The sequence below is a fragment of the Poecilia reticulata genome, chromosome 14, assembly GCF_904066995.2.
Source record: "Poecilia reticulata chromosome 14, P_reticulata-male-v2, whole genome shotgun sequence".
Taxonomy (NCBI): domain Eukaryota; kingdom Metazoa; phylum Chordata; class Actinopteri; order Cyprinodontiformes; family Poeciliidae; genus Poecilia; species Poecilia reticulata.
In genome coordinates, this window is record NC_088843.1 from 7,152,602 (window position 1) to 7,171,787 (window position 19,186).

General features: G+C 40.9%; 1 protein-coding gene across 1 annotated transcript; it reads right to left on the minus strand.

The window, feature by feature from the left end:
• Positions 1–7,855: 7,855 nt before the first annotated feature.
• hunk (hormonally up-regulated Neu-associated kinase) lies at positions 7,856–19,050 on the minus strand. The gene is made up of 9 exons (XM_008427230.3): positions 18,074–19,050; positions 15,242–15,534; positions 14,571–14,626; positions 14,123–14,258; positions 13,905–14,032; positions 13,119–13,245; positions 11,672–11,840; positions 11,359–11,521; positions 7,856–10,577 (listed from the first exon to the last, which is right to left on the minus strand). The coding sequence occupies exons 1-9, from the start codon at positions 18,305–18,307 to the stop codon at positions 9,835–9,837; spliced, it is 2,049 nt and encodes a 682-aa protein (XP_008425452.1). The 5' UTR covers positions 18,308–19,050; the 3' UTR covers positions 7,856–9,834.
• Between the last annotated feature and the right edge of the window lie 136 nt (positions 19,051–19,186).

Sequence of the window (19,186 nt, forward strand, 5' to 3'; positions counted from 1 at the left end):
GTGACAAACCAAACCAGTTTGATTTCTTAAAATAATCTTTTCAACTGCTTCCTCTTGTTTTGCCCAAGTGTTTGTAAAGGATCAGGGGGCTCATCCTGCTTTGTTTCTCTTGGAGTTGAGGGCTAAATGGCAAGTTTCTTCAGGGGTCGCTGGTGGCTAGGATGATTAATTTATTAATGCCTCTCTGTTTGTTCACTGGCTGACCTCTAATGTGCCTGGCAACACTTTCTCCCGGAGCAGGAAAGCGGCTCCACGCGGCTCTGCTTCGCCCTCCCTCATCCACGAGGTTTCATCAGCCTCGCACAACAACAACAGCTAGAAACGGCCAACCAGCATGCTGTATCCAAGGGCAGGTTGCGATGGCAACTGAGAGCACGTGCTACGCTGGGTGTCTGTTGCCATCTCGTCACCGCATCCGCTGCCGGAGGAGCAGCCAGCCAGCTCGCCGGCCAACACGCCTGTCAATAGGCGTTGCTGCTCCCCCTCCCTTTTTTTTCTCCCCGTTCATGCACAAAACACATATGAAGAGGGAGGAGTCCCGAATGACCCCCCACCCACCTAACACTAATCCTTGTGTGATGTTTTTCTCCTGCTCTGACTCCACCCGTGTCTCTTTCTTCTTCCCCTCCCTCCAGTTCTCCCCACCCTCAACTGTTGTGGGGTGGGCAGGGGATGTTGGAGGAATCAAAACAACAACAAACAAACCGCGTGGTGGTTGTTTTTGTTGTTTCTGGTGATGGTGTAAAGATGAGCCCAGGTGTGCGTCCGCTGACTGCGCTCCTGCCGGTCGGAATCCAGTCGGCAGTCCAGATGTGTGCTGAACCTCCCCCCACCCCCCCTTTAATAAAAGCAAATAAGTAAATAAAAAAAATGTTACATGTGCCCCATTTTTTAAATTCAGAATAATAAGTCTCAAAAAAGTCAAACGCTGCTTTTTAAAGTTGGTCAGCATCTTAGTGAATGGCTCCCTAAATGGCCCCAGAGCTCATTTAGTTGTTTTATATATAGACATGGTGTTGCTGGATGCATTGCACAGTTGGGTGCAATTATTGCACTGGCTTCACCTTATTCACCCCCTGACGTCTCAACCAATCACTGCCACCCAAACCAAGATAGAAACACACACATCAGTCAGTCAGTGCATTCACACACACTCTACCAGCACACGGGGACAAAGGATGAATAATGCAGAGGTACCGTCTGAGTGAAAGTCGCCTCCCCTCTTTCCCTCCTTTTCACCTTCCCTAAGCAATAAGGAAGCAATGTTGCCATGGAGGCAATGAAGCCTTGGTGCGCTGGGAACCAATTACATCCCTTCCTGTGTGAAACGGCCGACCAATGGCCAACCCAGGCTGGTGCTGCTGCTGCCACAGACACTGAGATCCTATTGGCTCTCTGCTGCTCTTTGATTGAATTTCAGATCTTGTTTTTGAGGGGAAAAACATATCAAGGAGTGCCACCTGTGTGTTGCCAAGTTAGGATATGCAGAATTTTCATACACATTTAAAATTATTGCAGGGTGTGGAGAATTTTTTTTAAAATTTTATCTGCAAAATAAATCTAATGGTGTTTTGTGCTCTGGTGGAGAGTAATTGAGGGGTATATGTTTGGGGTTTGTCAGCATTGTTTATAATATCAAAAATGCCCGTTTTTATCTCCCAGGCTGGCAGATTTATATTTAAATTTACCTCTGATAAAGTGCTGTGGCTCACCAGGCTCAGGTTGATTTATGACCTGTTCCTGAGTTAACTGTTGGTTTGCCACAGTCGATGTAAACCATACCACTCCTGTACCCTCTAACAGCCCAATCCTGGCAATGAAGACAGATACACACTGGTTTTACAAGAAGATTGTGAACCCTTATCAGTTTCTTCTACTCAGATTTTCTATACTGTTTTGAAATGTATAGAATCTGGTTTTAATTTTTTTGATGGATAAGTTGCAAACAATTGTAAATAGATTTTGTGGAGTGAAAAAAAGATTAGGGTGATGATAAGGGGTTGAGTAAAATCTAGGAAAACCTGTATTTCCAGTTCCTCTTTTTTTTCGCCCATTTTTGTTCATTTTACCAATAACCATTCATCCATCCACCTATTTGTCAATCCCTCCATCTGTTTATCTATTTATTCATCCTCCTATCTGTCTCTCCATATTTACTTCCATCTGTTATTCTTTCATTCCTTCCCTTCCCCTAATTTTAGGTCTAGTTTAAAACATGTCTTAATTTAACTAATACTTCATTTGAAAATAAAACAAAGATATTTCCATATGACATATCAAGTTTTGGGGGAAACCATTTTAATTAAATTTTACTGAAAGTTTGTATATCTAAAGTGATTTTTACCCTTTGTATTCAAGATAAACATATCCATATTGCAGGCACAAGACCAGCTTCCAGTTGTTGAACAGCTTTTTGTGTTTTTTTTTGGCATTTTGATGGTTTAACTTTTAAGATCAACTTCAAATCTGTCAATCTGGAAGGCTTCCTTGCCGTCACACTAATGTTCTTCTAGCTCCACAGATTTTCAATCAGATCCAAGTCAGCTTAGCAACTCCAACATGCTATTATTACTTCCAAAAAGAACATTAACTTAATATTGGACTTAGCTGTTCTTATATTTTTATTTAAAATACAAGCCTAAAACTATTAAGCCATTTCTTCACACTTTAAAAATCTGTGTGTTAAAAGGATAGAGGACCCTAGAAAAGCATTGATTTTTTAAAATCAAACCAATGTACAGGAAACTTTAACATATTTTAAAGTAAAATGCAGGTAAAAAGCTAAATCATTGGGGAAACTGGCTAAACCTTTGACTTGAATCATCCCCTTTGTGTTTCCTTAACACGGCGGCTTGTTCAACATGTGTTTGCAGCTGAAGTGATTAAGACGATCTGGTGTCATTAGTCGACTAGTTGCAGCTCAGTCAAGTTCTTCACATGGTGCTTGGATTTCTCAAATTAATCAGAGGGGTAGCTATATCTTTAACCTTTGAGAAACTTAGCCCAGTTTTGTTCTGTGTCTATTGAACAATGAGTCCGTAAAGCCTGTGCATCAGCCTTCTTGTTTCATTAATCACCTTCATCAGTCAGTCTGACAGAATAACCCAAATCCCCTCTGAGTGCCCAAAGCCCCCTGCTTCATTAGAAAACATCTGCTTGTTTATTTCCTCCCACATCTTTGTGTGCAGTCGTGTCTGCCAGGTAACCCGCCGTGCACTCACTCTCGCCTGTTCAACCTAAACTTGCATGCAAGAACACAGCGCAGCCCCTCTTCTAAAGACCCGGTGTGGTCATGTTTCCTCCGCCTGAGAGCATCCTCTGCTGCCGTCGCCGTGGAGCAGGTTAATCTAATGTTTTTCTCAGACACAAAGGCTCGTCCCATTGCCAGTGACACCCCGGTGCGCGCATGGATGTGTGACGAGGGAGGAGGCAGAAAACAGGATTAGTGTCATTGGGATCTAAGCCTGAACAGATTGAGAGAAATAAAGTCCTGCTGGACAGCAGTGGACAGTTTACACACACGTTAAAAAGGAACAACATCCCGTCATGTGGCGGTGTTGTATCGCTTTGTGAATGGCGCTGTCATTACTGTCCTTTTCTGGCAGAAGATGCCTCACATTGTCTAAAGGTAAAATAAAATGGAATTTCTTTTTTCTAACTGGGGAATTTTTTTTCAGGATTTTTTTTTAATGTGTTCCTGTCTTTTTCACATCTTTGACAAGTCAAAAATGTCATTTCACAGATTACAAACTTACTGCTCACTCTCCTTAGTTTGCTGCTGGATTACTCTTACAACATGACCTGTTCTTGGCAGATTATTTCTAAAATAATCTTTGCATGGAGGAAAATTATTTTTTCTTTATCTTATCAGTGTGGATTACTGATTTCTGAGAATGTACTTGGATTAGCAACTCTCTGTTGAAGACATAATCTCTAATCTTTTCTTCATGTTTGTGTTTTCACTTAAGGAAATATTTAAAAATTCTAAAAATATATATACACTGCTCAAAAAAATAAAGGGAACACTTAAACAACACAATATAACTCCAAGTAAATCAAACTTCTGTGAAATCAAACTGTCCACTTAGGAAGCAACACTGATTGACAACGGGGACCCTCGTCGGGTCAATCAGTGTTGCTTCCTAAGTGGACAGTTTGATTTCACAGAAGTTTGATTTACTTGGAGTTATATTGTGTTGTTTAAGTGTTCCCTTTATTTTTTTGAGCAGTATATTTTAATACTCACCTAACAATGCCACTTTAGGTTATTTAAAATAAAAGTTGATGAATTATCTCATTTTATGATCAAAACAAGAAAAAAAAGGTATTCAACTTGATTTTACATACATGTTCTTACCAGTTCTAACTAGGTTATTTTAGCCCCTTTTCTTCCATCCAGACATTGTTCGCCAATTTGTAATCATTGAAATAATCAAACATGTTCTCTGTTAGTGCTGTTTTCAGATGTACATGTGACATGTGCGTCAACCTTTTCAGATTATTTCTAATTTGCATATTATAAACACCACTTTCTAATTTGCATATAAGCACCCCTTTCTTATGTGCATGAAAGCACCAAAGAGGAATGTATGATACAACCGCAAACACGTTTTGCACAACAGCGTCTACACTCAGTGTCCACACATCTACATTTAACTGTTTATAGATTTTTACATGTATATTTAGCTGTATTAAAATATATGTTTTAGAGACATTAAAATAAGTACAATAACATTTATCACTGAAAAAGTTAATCATGGTAGTATTGAGTTTATTATGTGGACCACAGAGTGGTCTTATCACCACGGTTCTCTGTTTATATGAATGGGTAATTATAACTATAAACTATCTAAGTATGTGAATGATATAAGGCTTTTTGGGATTTTTTTTTACCTCTACTGCTGTAAAGCAGACAACAGAAAGAGATCACTTAGTACTACAGGAGAGCTGGTGAAAGTGCCTTTTAGTCAGTAGGACAAAACAAACTCACTACTTAAGATCATAAATAATTAATTCAGTCTAACAATCAATTGAGAGCTGGTTGAAGTAGAAAATATGTTCAAACATCTTGGTACATAAAATTGACAGCAAACTTGTATTTGTATCCTTAATAAGAGTCCTTAGCACCTTTACTTGCTACACGTTTAGCAGTTTTGCAGCAAGGCAACTATTCTTGAAATAGTGTAAAATGGTCAGGTGAAAAGCATTTTATCCTTTAAATTGTAAAGAATCTCAGCTAAATCTGCTGTTGCTCAAATAATTTCAAAACCCTAGTCATACGGTGACAGGCCTGTAGTCATTTACACCTGTGAGGGTGCAGTTCTTGGAAACCTGGATGATGGTGGAGTGTTTGAAACAAAAACTTCACACAACTCCAGGGACTTGTTGAAAATCTGAGTGAAGATGGGATTTTGATTACCAGTGAGATTGATTTATGGATATTAAAGTAAACTGAGCTGACTGGTAATCATTACAGCCATGGCAGCTCAATCCTCCAGGAGGCATTTTAAATTTATTCCCAGTGATTTCAGGGGGATAAATTACACTTGGGGGCTATAGCACCCAAATCTGCCCCAATATGCAATTAATCAATTAATCACATGTTAAAGTGAAAATTAGCTCAATAATTTTCATTCTGATGTTTTTTGAAGGGGACACTTTTTTAGAGACATCATAATTCATTTTATTTACAGTTTCAGTTGTATGCATTTTTTATTTCTGTTTTATTAAATGCTTTTGGTTGCCATGTTTAACTTTTGATATTTAAAATGTCTTCCACTTTCATTGGAAAGTGTTCTTTACAAAATTAAAGTTTAATGGTCTTTGAGATGACAAACTTGCATTATTATGCCATAATCAACATATAACTTGCAAATAGTCTCAAAACAACAATATTTACTGAGGCAATTTATTATCCAACAAGATCTGTTATCATGACAGACCTAACTAATAACACCAGGTTTTTTTTTCCAGCTTTGTGCTCTGTAAAGATTTTATATTTGAATTAGTTGGAATGTATTACTGGCGGTGGACTGATGAAAAGAGATAAATATCCTTTCTTTTTCCAACTGTCTTAATAACATTAAATGTTTCATATTTTTGTCACTTGGGATCTCCAACATTGCTTTTTCCTAAATGCCAGAGGAATGAGTGGGAGAACCTTATTTTACTTTCCTCCTATTCAGAGGCTTAAATAAGTACAATTATCTTTCTCTTTCTTTCTTTCTTTCTTTCTTTCTTTCTTTCTTTCTTTCTTTCTTTCTTTCTTTCTTTCTTTCTTTCTTTCTTTCTTTCTTTCTTTCTTTCTTTCTTTCTTTCTTTCTTTCTTTCTTTCTTTCTTTCTTTCTTTCTTTCTTTCTAAAAAAAATAAAGATAATTTCATAGCCTTGTATGGTATTTAGTGCACCTCAAAAGTATTGCTCTCTTGCGTCACTTGATATCAAGAAAATAATTGTGGACCTCCACATGTCGGATTCACCCTTGAGTGCAATGTCCAAATTTCTGCCAGTTTTCAGACATTTAATGCAAGTATACACAGCTTAGTAATGTCCAGCCATCATTTCATTCAGAAAAATTCAGAACTCTTTGTCCCGGAGAGGAATGTGTTTTGGTGTAAAATGTGTGTATGAACTCCAGAACAAAAACCAAAGTATCCCACGAAGATGTCGTCTGAAACTGAAGGAGGTGTGTCGTTGTCTACAGTGGACCCTTATTACTTCAAAGCACGTTGGTGGAAAATAAAGCTGTTATTATAAGCTTTTATTTTCATTTAATAATCCACAAAGTAAAAAAAAAATGTCTTTGTTAACATATGGTTCCACACAGGTGTGACGAAACCATCACTGAACTTCAGGTTCTCTGTCCATGTCCTGTGTTATCCCTCTTAAGCTGGCGTATTCATGCCCACAGGCTGCTTGTGACACCAGACCTCTGGGGGATTTTGACCAACAGTCCGCCTGTCTGTGATAAACAAAGGGCTCTGGCTTTAATGCATTTTAGGGCCACTCTTGTCCCTCCGCTTCTATCAGCTTAGCCACGCAGATTTAATCAGACATCCCTGTTTGTGTCGTCCTGTGAATGTGTTTGTCTCAGAGTGCTGGAGTCCCCCCCAACCCCCTCCCAGTCCTCCTCTTTGTCTCGACATGGCAGTGTCACCCAGAGATGTTTATTATTAGGAAGGGGGAGGGAGAGGTGGCCGCAGCTGAGTAGATTAGCGTCTGTAGTGTGTGTGTATTGGTGTCGTTGAAAGGGGAGGGGGGTCATGGTATGTGAGGGTATCATTTGTAAGGGTCCTTCAGCTGTTGCTTCAGTGTTCCCCCCCCCCACCTTTTTTTTTTTTTTGCCCATTATTGAGTTGTCTCGTGGGAAATGTGCATGAAATGTTAGAAAAATGGTACATGTTTGGAAAGAAATATGGCTCCCTCCATAGCAGAGAAGCAAGGCCTCATGAACTTTTCCTACAAGAATTAAAAGACATCACAAACTTATAGTGTCTTGCTTGATTTTTTTTTATACAACATTCTCCATTTTCCTAGCCTATTTACAAAATGCTGTGATGCCTGGTGGTGGCAGCATCACACTGTTGCCTTGTTAGCTTTTAAAGACAAACCTCCAATAAAATAGTGGTCAATGTGACGTGACAGAATGTGAAAAAGTTCACTGAGTTTGAATACTTTTGCGTACAGTGGGTTATTTGTGATCTAATTCTCAAAGCTTTTGGACTGCGTTACGTAAACATATTTTTCTTTTGGTTTTGAATTGAATGAATATGATTTCCATAATTTCAGGTCAGACGTTATTACCTCAGACACGCCACGCAGTTCACTGGTGCATTTCAAAAGACCAGACAGACACAAAGCGTTCAGTATATATATTTAAAATACTTTATACAGCATAGAAATCTCTTGACACTCAAACCAATCCATTAAAAAAATCTTACAAAAGACCCCCCGCATATGTGTAACAATCTCAATTTCAAAAAGAAAAAGCAGTTACAAAGACATAAATTCAAATGGTGACATTACAGTTCAATTCATGCAACTTTTGCGTATTTAATAAGAGCGAGGCAAAAAATTCCCTTGTGCCTGTGGAAGCCTTATCTTTTTTTTTTTTTTTTTTGTAAAAAGGTCATTTCCATAAACATTTTTTAAAAATTCTTCCTATACTCAACTACTAACGTGAAGGGAACAGGGCCATTTAAGACAGCTATTTACAAAAAAAACAACGTTCACATCACGCTCAAAGAGCTCTTGGCAAAAACTCATCATTGCAGTTAAACACTTAAGACTATTGCACAAACTACAGCATTAAGACAAAGGGAGGTGAGTTACTTCTTTTGTGGTTGTTAGGTGACACGAGTAGCACTTGTTCCCACTTTAAATCCCTCAGTGTTTCAGTGAGGTGGTTAAGTTTAATAAGGCTTCTGATGCTCTATTTTATTTTACTGACTACAAACTGGCGTGTTCAGCTGTGAAATGATCCATAAGTATGACTTTCTCTGTTGATGAGTTAATACTTGTGTATAAAAAGATATGAAGTGTAATTCATCACTAATGGGTAACTAGTTTATAAAAAAGTGAGCTTATGATTCTACCGTTGGTCCCTATGTAGTTTTATTGTGTTAAATCTAAAGTCAGCACTTAGACACATCCTACACAGACAGGTGTGTCAGACCTGACTGTCACTACAGTATGCAAAAATGCACGATTAATGCAGTGAGGTAAAAGATAGTCAGCACATTTATTTCCTACAGGTTTTGGTATTCAGTAATAGTGCAGAGAGCTTTTATTTTCCCCTCCCAGCAGTCCGGCTACAGTGCGAGCTGGCTGGAAGTCAGTGGCTATATTACACAGTTTCTACAGAGACAACAACATTTACACATGTAAAGTCAGGGTTAGGGTTAAGAGTCGGGTCGTGTTAGCTGGTGTGAATCAGTCTGCGGCTTGCTCTCAAACCAGATGAAGCAATATTACAAAACAAAGTACTTCAAACTGTCTATATTACAGGGTTTTGTTTTATGTGTGTGTACGTGTGTGTGTGAGTGTGCGCATTAGTCGTCAAGGCCCGTATTACAAGACGTCCCAAGTTCACTGTGTGTCTAGGACATGGAGAGGATCCATTTCAAATCTCATCTTGACATTCTCAAGATGAGGTTTGTGTAATAACGCAGGAGTATCGTGCTATGTAATAACACAATACTCAAGAGGTAAAATGGTAAGTTTTCACCCTTTTCTTCCATATTTTTTTAAATTAGGCATGGGCCGGTCACTAGATTCAATGACTAACAAGGTTTGAATTTTTTCATCATATTTTTTCCTACTGCTCAAAGTCCTTTTAATTAGATGCTGGAGAAAGTGCCAAAGTGACTGAAATTTTCTGGTCTTTCCCTCCTCCCCAACCTGTTGCTGAACAATGATGATCAGCTGAGTACAAGAAGGCCTCTACAGATGTCCTTACTTTCAAGAAGATACAAATTCTGTAGTTTGGAAGAATTTGCTGTTACAAAAATAAAAACTCTTACCAAGTTACATAAAAAAATAAAAAGGATGTTACCTGTAATTAGGTCAACAACTGCTGTTTGACAACTGCAGTTGACAAGCAACTTTCAGTCTGTATAATGAACACCTTGACTAGAATGTAGTGTCTCTACTGAAGGTTATCGTACAGTGAGAATCTCATACCGGCCCATGTCTAGTTTTCATACTGAAGTGAAAAGTGGCTCAGTTGGAATAAAAGGGCAGTTCACAGTTCAAAAGGCAGCTCTGGAAGACCTCTCCAACTTTTATAAACTGTTGAGAGGGGCCCAAATGTTCCTTTCATTTTTTTCCCAATCCCTCAGCAGAGGGTCTTCAGTGCACCTGAAGCACACATCAGAGTTTTCATTGGATAAGGAGGTGGAGAAACAACTTCCTCAATGAACTGTTCCGGTCGGAATGTAAAAGGCTGCAGTGGGACTTTCTTCTTGAGTCCTTTGGCCACAGAGGGAAGCTTGCTGCGATGTGTTGGGCTCTCAGGATCGCTGCTCGCACTGTTGGATGGAGGACTGAATGCCGAGTTGGGGTTAATTAGACTAAAGGCAGACTTCAGTGGCATAAATGCTGAGCCTCCTGGCGGACTTCCAACACTGCTAGAGGGGCTTCCACTTGTGTCGGAGGAACCACACCCATCCGATGACAAATTCTTCTTGGGCTGTGGGTTGGAAATTAGGACTGGGGGACTGGGGATGGTGGCCTTTTTCAAGTAAGAGGAGTCGGGCTGGAAGGCAGAGACGTGGCGAGGTGGTGACAGAGTCCCATTGGTCAGCTTGTACCAGGGTGTGGAAGGTGTGTCCTCAATTTGTTCGGCCTTCGAAAGGGAACCAAAAGAGTGCATGCCGATTGGTGATGGCGCTGGTGGAGCAGGGATGTTATGTTCTGGACTTGTGTTGACCGGCGGGAGGGTGGCCAAGCGCCTCCGCTGCTGCGGAGTGTTGGGGAAGAGGGGATGAATCTCAAGGTACTCCATGGATGATGATGCTACTGTGCCAGGAGGTGCCAGAGGTGACTTACGATGTCCTACCGCTAACGCTCTCAGAATGCCTGAAGAAAGAAAAGGTGTACCTTTAGTTCCCATGGCTGGAATTTTCTTGTACAATCTTTTTTTTTTTTTTTGTAGGTACCGTAGAGACAGGTGAACAATAAAAATAACACACCTGGAGCAACACATAATGTTAGATTTATGACCTGCGTGTCTAGGTAGTATGTCATCTCATTTATTTCACAGCATGCACTGAGCCAACGTAAAGAACTACCTGACTCAGTTTTAACTTCGTCAGTACTAGCCTATCCCTTATTTCCGGGATCACAAACACCCTATGGGCTTTCTCAGCGCTTCCCAAAGTTAAACAAGTTGTAAAAAGGAGCTTAAATTTTAGCTTTGCCCCAGGTGCTCACATGCCTCTTCACTTGTCACACTTTTGTTCCAAATATAATTTCAGTGCAGCTTTATACAAATTTATATTCCCCAGTGCTACACTGTCTCTCATTCATATTATGTCAGACATCAGAACAGTGTTTAGAGTAAAATAAAGTGCTTGTGCATTTGCAACACAAATGGCTGTAAGTTTGTCCAAGATGTTATTTTCAGGTAGATGGATGGATGGATGGACGGGTGAGAGGATGGAGGAAGGGATGAAGGGTGGGTTGAAGAGGTAAGTGTGGTTGTGTGAGACAGGCGGTTGTACATGAAGATGCATGCTCAGTCAACCTACCCTATGTAAAAAAATAGAAATAAAATCATGCAATAAATATCTTTTTTCATTTTTATGTGAATTCAGTTTATTCATGCACATGTTTTGCATTAAATAGTGCAAATCCTTACCTGTTTTGTGTTTCTTTTCCTTGTTCTGTCCTTTGCTAACAGCGAGATAGACGGGCGTCTGTTTTGGAGGGATGGTTAGTTTATCGACGTGCTTCCTCCACTGTGTTTGATAGTATGGTGTTTGTTGTTTCTCTAACTTCTTTTTTTCCTGCATCTGCTTCTCCTACACACAGAAATGGTGCAAAAGATTTTCAGATCTGGCCATGCAAGTTTTTCAACTGTCTCAGAATTAAAAAAAAAACAAAACCCTGCACAGTGCAGAAGAGTTTAGATTGCTTCTCCGTGTTTCAGGCGTTAGCTACGATACACTCACCCGATACTCTTTGGAGAGCCTCTTCATTTTCTTGTTGAGAAGAAAGTAGACAGCCAGAGTGTGGCAGGCACGGTTGGTGAGGACAGCGCTCAGCACTTCGCTGTGCTTGTACCCCATCTTCTCCGTCATGTGAAGCAAAACTGCTTGATTTATTTCCTCAATGTGGATTCTTGGAAAAAAAAGAGAGGCCAGATTAGTGTTATCCTGTAACACTATGCTTACTGTCTGCACAGTTACTTTCTGAGCATGTAAACATTTTAAATGTGTAAGGCATTGCAAGTTCATGAAAACCCCACTCAGTTTGTGAATTTAGTTTTATGGACTACAGTCTGCTTTATTGGGATTTTTTGTGATTGGCCAAAAAGAAGTAGAATATCTGCAAATTTGTTGAAAAACGATTCTCAAATAAGCTCTGTTCAAGTAGCGCATTCATCCGAGAAACAGCCAAAACGCCCATCCTAACTCTGGTAGAACTGCACAGATCCACAGTTCATGTGGGAGAATGTGTAAACAGAAAATCTATTAATTGTGTATTCCATAAATCTAGCCTTTAGGGAAGTGAAAGAACTTCTTGCTTTAGTTTACCATCAGGAAGGTGACATAGCAAAAATGTGGAGCAGTATGTTTTGTTTATAGAGCAAGCAAAAGGTAACGTTTTGGATTATATGCAAATCACTTCGTACAAAAAACACAGTGAACACAACGTGCTCACTGAAAAATTACAGTGACAGGATCGTGCTGCAGGGAGGCTTTACTTTATGAGCACAGGAAAGTTTGTCGGGGTTTGAAGGTGTGTGGTGCTAAATTCAGAGCACTTCTAGTGAAGAAGAACGTAGTGCACACAATTACAGTGTAAATAAAAACTGGAAAATGAAAATGGATACCCAGTTCTGAAGAACTGCAAATTGCCAGCACTCCCAAAATATATGAAGGTTTTAATGTGTACACATATTGCTCACATTAAAACCTTTGTATATTTTGGAGTGCTGGTTATTCCCTTTTTTTTGCAGTTCTACAAAAGAACCTGTGAAAGATTGCAGAAGACTGGGGAAGGCAGTTAACCTTTCAGTAAGACCAGCACATACAGCCAGATCTGAAAAGAATTTCTAACATTCGTCATGTGTGAGAATAACCTCTACTTAAATCTAAATGAGAATTCTTGGAAAGACTTGAAATTTTGTGTGATGCTTTTCGTTCAGTCTGACTGAGCTTGATCTATGTCGCACAAAGGAAAGGGCGAAACTGTCAGTCTCTACTTGCAGTGGAAAGTTAGTCCTACAAACTATTAAATCTACAAACCATTTAATGCATAAGTGTTTATTCACAATATGTACTGATTTGTGTGTTGGCTTATCACAACACATCTCTCCCCCTAAGAAGCACACTACAGTGGTTATGTGACAGAATGTGAAAAGGCTTGCAAGGCACTGCATATGTCCATGTGTACCTGCTGCGATAAGGTGCCCCTGTGTTCCTGTTGGCCAGCTGCAACCAGGAATCAGTCATCACTTGATGTATATTTGGACGCCTGTGAGGATCTGGCTCAAGAAGCTTCTTCAGCAGACAGATGGCAGCTGAGAGGAGAAAAAGGAATAAATCATACTGTGTTGTCAACCGCTGCCTGTCCTAATCCGTGAAGATTCCTGACAGTTAAACATGTCATTACATGTAACAATCAGTTTGACTTTACATGGAAGTCAAAACCAAAACCTTTCTTACTTGTTTTACACTCTCCTTATATTCAAATACAATGTCAGCACTCTATCTCCTCCTTCTTTTCACCGTGTTGTATTTCTAAGATTGAATAATCACGATAAGTAGTAGGTGGTGGAGCCAATCCTTCATTTGAATATTAGCACTGCCGTGACACGTAAAGAGTGACAAGCGACATTGCTTCCAGTGGCTTTGTTTCGATACTCGTTCCTCTAGTATTATCTTTACCCCCACCCTCTTCTACCTTAGAGAAATTCTTTTGAAATGCAACCGCATAACCTGTTGCTGTGCCAGGAAATTCTTCGGAAATATTTTTTCTGCTGGCAACAGTGGGAGTGTGCAATTCCATCTAGCCAATGATAATGATGAGTGTCGTTTTCTTTTTCTTTTTCCAAAGAAAGCACAGAGGGCCGATAAAAACAAGTTCAAGAAAAAACAAATAACAAAAACAAAGGTTTGATAGGCAGGTGCCTACAACTGGCATTTATGATGCATTCAGTCTTTAGAAAATGTCAGTTACCAGTAGACAGGGTAGGAGGTAGAGGGTTCATTTCTTTGTCCACCATCTTCTGGTGCAGAGCTCGTAGGCTAAAGGGCTCCACAGTGAAAGGGAGCGACCCGGTCAGCATTGCATACATATTGACTCCACTGTAAAACAAAACGTACATATTTAAAACTTTAGGTTGCAGTAAACAACAATAGGTGAATTCGTACTCTAAAGAATGAATGTGAACTTACATGGACCAAACATCCACCTTTGGGCCGTATTTCTTTCTGGACAGCAGCTCGGGAGCAGCGTAGGCTGGACTGCCGCACTGGGTGCTGAAAGGGTCAGAGTATCCCAAGATGCCAGCGCAGTTACTGAGGCCAAAATCTAATAAGGAGTGGGAGGGAGAGTGTGGTAAGCGTCATTCTTAGGATTTTTTTGTTGTTTATATATCTCAGCTTTGCACAAACAGACAGAGCCAGATTAACGCCTCAGCGAAAGCTTGTAAGCCTTTTAACAGGAGGTTTAGCTGTTCTTAACCCTTTACCTCGTTAAGGCTCTGATTGCACTCAGGGTGAGAAAATTTACAGTGACCCTCCAGGCATCAGTAACAAATAGTTACATGATTACTATGTAATTCATCCATTATCGAGTACAAGCTGTGCTTTTGGAAGAAAGGAAAATGTGATAGTGCCTTACCTATGAGTTTTATGTTGTCCTGCTCATCCAACAGGAGATTTTCTATCTTCAAATCTCTGCAAGACAAAAAGGGAGAGAAGAGATGTCACTGCCTGCAGTTTTTTTTTCTTTTTTTTAAGGATCTTATGGGCTTTTTTTGCAGTATATTGACAGGTAATAGGGAATGAGAGAGGAGAGAAGACATGCGGCAAAGGCCACCAGGCCGGGACTCAAACCCCTAACAGTCACGTCAAGGACTAAGGCCTCTGTATTTGGGTTGTACACTCTACCCACTGCGCCACCGCCGCACCCCACACAGTCAGTTTTTATGAAAGATGATAGAAGTCATTGTTATTTTAGAAGCCACTAGAAAGATCAACGTGATGCAATCTCTTGCGCAACTGAGAATTTATGAATTTGTACATCTTTTAAATGTAAGTTATTAATAATGATAAACACTGTTTGGATTACTGCATGATGTTTGAATATCCGGTGCTTTTAGTTTATTTAAAGAAGTTCTTAGTTACCCTTGAATGACAACTCGACAAGTACAATAGATCTGGGTGATCTTGTGTATTCATGTGCACAGGATGGACCTAAGCCCCATGTTGAAAGCAATCTTTAGCACAAAAAAAACAATACAATTCTTTCAGACTTGGGAGAGCAGGCAGTTTCTGTGTCCATTGTCCTACCTGTGCACCACGCCAGCCCTGTGAAGGTGCTCGACGGCCAGCACCAGCTGCCGGATGTATTTCTGAGTCTCCCTCTCATCGAGGTGCTTCTTCTCGTAAATGTGGTTCATGAGGTTCCCTCCAGGACACAGCTCCATCACCAGGTAGTAGCTGTTCTCTGTCTCCAGGATGTCCAACAGCTGTGCAATGTTTGGATGCCGAATCATTTCCTGGATGAGGCCTTCCCTCCGCAGGTTTTTTGTGACGTATGAGTCCTTCTTGGCCTTCCGCTTGTCAATTACCTTAACCGCCACCTGAAAAACAAGGGAAAGGGTAAGAGGATGAGGAGAGATTCTTCTTGAAGCCTTGGCAGCTGCAGGTTGACTCTTAAACCCTGTGCCATATGTTGTAGTTAGCAAAAAGCACACTCCTATATTAGTGTGCCTCTTAGGGTTAGATTTCAAGGAGGGTAACAGGTGACGACGCTACTTGATCTTTACTGCTGGGTACATAACTCGCCGCTGACCTCTCCCAAGCAGCTGCTCTTAGGGTGTGGAGTAATGCAATCCCCTAAAGAGGGGAGGCATGTGAGTGTGAGAGAGGTAACAGAATCGTAATAAAGTAAAGGGAAAGCAAACGTTATCCTATGTGCTGAGAAGGTGCCAAAGCCAAATGGGCAGTTAAAGTTACCCCCCATTTGCTTTCCCGTTGCGTTACAGTTAATCTCATTTGGTAGGTTATGATGGAAGCAACACCAGTAGTAAAAGGTGTTGCTCTTTGCCTTTCATTTCTCCTCTTAGAATGTCTTAATGGAAGACTGCTTGAGTTACTGTTAAGAAATCCTTGAAGTTGTCCTCATAAATGGAAAACGATGCGTCCTCTGTTCAACGGCAGATCCTTGTAGGTAATTGCATTCAATAAAAATATTTCATTCTCTGCCTGAGCGTCTCCTTGTGTCCTGTCTAGACTGAGTTCAAGAACATGGTTACCATACATTACAAATCATCTCAAGGAGAGTGAGTCCACAGACGTGGACCAGAATGGCAAGTGGAACAAATCACCATATCCATTAGCGACACAGTGCAACAGTGTCCTCTCTTTTCTCCTGCCCTTTGGCTTATTTTTACAACCATCCTTCAGCTCATTTTTACGCTCCAATAATTGATTCCCCTCTGAAGAACCTTTTTACAGTTGCTAATTAAACATGGCTTGCAGAAGAAACTTTTTGCGCATACCACGTGCCATCCCTTGACAGTTAAAGATGGCCCATGTTTACACTTGGGGGAAATGTATGTGGCGGGTTAGGATCGGGGCTATGTATTTACAGTAGTGCATTTGAGAAGGGCGGGGTGGGATATCAAGGGGGAAGGGAGCATGCTGCCGGGGGGCTTTTGGGGGCTTCAGTTGTTTATCAGGCACCCCTCAGACAGAAAGGAGGGGTTTTGCAGGGGAATGTGGAGGGGAAAGTGGGTTACATATATCAAAAACACACCCATGTGACCTCTCCTACCTCCCTGACCATGGTGACCCCATCGTTTTCCTCTCTTCACTTTTACATTCTCATGCCTAAATCTATATCGTCTTTCAAGTGATGCTAAAAAAGGGAATCTGGAGGACCTGATGCATTTCCTTTGCCCCGGCATACCCTCTTGGTTGGACAAACTTGCTGCCCTGCCCTCCCACCCTCCCTAACAGCTCCTGTTGGATGCCTTTATTCAAATGAAGAGCTGTGCTTGGTTGTGAGATTACCACTGTTTGCATCATCCTAAACAAAGAGAGTGGGGGGAAAAGGGGAGAGGAGAGGCGCCTTTTCTCCTCTGAGCAACAGAGCGAGCACCAACGGGCAAACAGGGGGTCAAGATAATTACATGAATTTTCAACAATTTAATATCATGTTAGGGTTCAGTGGTACAAACAGGTTTTACAGGTTGAAACATGCAGGAAAGAGAGGAGGAGCTTGTTTTTCTTAGATGCAATTTTTTTTCCTGGCAGTTCTCCAAAAAAAAATAAAAAATCTGAAGAGATGGAGACAAAGGCAACAACCGGCCAATGGTTGCCCATCTCAAACCCCTGCGCTTGCAGAATCCCAATGAGCCCTGCAGCCCATTTATCAACGAGGTCATTTCATATGCAAGTAGCAGCTTTGCTTCCTCATAGGCCAGACAATTTTGTTCTCCGTCCCTATCACAGCCACGCGCGCCTGCAGAAGGTGAGATCACCAGCTGCAGCAGACAAAGCAGCGCACAAGGTGCCATCCAACGCCTCAGGAAAGCAGATGCTTTCCATTCCCCTGTTTGAGCCGTTCTCTCACACACAAACACGCAAGGTAAATATTGTCGGTGGAGCTTCGGTACTGTGCATGCACTGCACCTCGACAGCTGGCGATGCAACATGAGCTCATTAACAAAGGGAGAGCTGGCCACTTTCTCTGAGGTGCAACTGATTAACTGAGCTGAGCAGTGGTACCACTGGGTTAACCCCTCTGACGACATCGTCTTCTGTAATTAATTATCTGCTAAATTTATTTCTGTAATATTATTTATGATTTGACCCTTTTAAATGCCCATATACCACCAACAATACAAGACTTCCAATTTGACAAAAATGATATCACACACACACACACACACATATATATATATATATATATATATATATATATATATATATATATATATATATATATATATATATATATATATATATATATATATATATTGCACTGACAAGCCAAAATAAACTGAAAACATATCTGACAACAGATGCATGCAATGTCATGTTACCCTTGAGGTACACAGTTTAGAAACTAATGTAATGTGGGAGATGTCATTTTCATCCACCACCATGCCTTACCTTTTCTCCCGTAAGAGTGTGGAGACCTTCTCTAACTTTTGCGAAAGACCCTTCTCCCAGCTTCCTCCCGATCAGGTAGGTCCCGACTCGCTTGGTGTGGTAAAAGTTCTTGAGGACGTCCGGGGCAGGACTGCCGAGGGAGCCCGAAAAGGTACTCTCATCGTCGGCGCTGTCTGAGGTCTCGCCGTCGTGCGTCCTGTTGTCCGTTCCCATGTCGTGGTCCAAAACGGGCATCTTTGTTGCCTTGTCTGGAGGAGGGAGAAAAACACTTCGCACTCGACTCTCACGCACCTTAAAAGCAGGTATCCTATTAAACGCTTAACGTCCGGCAAATTAGGAGTGCTGGATCTTGCGCCACCTGTTCACCCCAAACGCATCCAGCCAGTGCGCTCAGCAGTTTCCGAGACAACTGAATCCGCTTAGATTGTTATGACATAAGGAGCATTTAAAAAAAAAAAAAAAAAAAAAAGCCAATATCTGTCGTGGAAAACTGACGCAACGTGTCTTATTAGCTACGCGAGAGTGTTTTCAGGTCGAGGATCAGAGCCAGGCTTCTAGGCTCTGTGCGCATCTCCTCTCACACGAGCGTCTCCTGTATGGTCTGTGTGCCATGCAGCGTGTTTTTCAGTTTGAAGTGACTTTCCCGGTCCTGTAGATGGGCGTTCCCCTGCCCAGTGTGAGGGTGAAAAAAAGAAACACCGTGATAGAAGCGGGGGTACTTTTGTATCCAATCAGCGCAGGGTGGGTGGAGTGTGTGTACGGACAACGGGGAACAACAAGTCTACCGGTACCACCGCCCCGCCGCTCCGCTGTGTGGGCTCACATTGTACATGTGCAGGAACAAAGAATGTATTTGTAACCCTGATAAGTGACTTGTTACAGAATCAACATTTGAGCTCACAGGATTTGTAAAAATATATATACTAACGTGTATTTGGGTTGGCATTGTAGTTATTGTAAGCGTCTCTCTGTGCGTTAAGAATCCGCCCTTTTCATAATAATAATAAAAATAAATAAATAAATACAGATTTTTGTTTTTCAAGGTAGCTATAATCAATATTAAGCTTGAATTAAATTTATCCTATCTATTTTAGATGTTTACTTGAGTCCAGC

Coding starts and splice junctions, on each gene's coding strand:
- hunk (XM_008427230.3), bottom strand. CDS start 18,307: ATGCCCGTTTTGGACCACGACATGGGAACGGACAACAGGACGCACGAC. Junction 15,535..18,073: donor ACACTCTTACGGGAGAAAAG/GTAAGGCATGGT, acceptor CTTGTTTTTCAG/GTGGCGGTTAAGGTAATTGA. Junction 11,522..11,671: donor GGCTCTCCAAAGAGTATCGG/GTGAGTGTATCG, acceptor TTCTGTGTGTAG/GAGAAGCAGATGCAGGAAAA.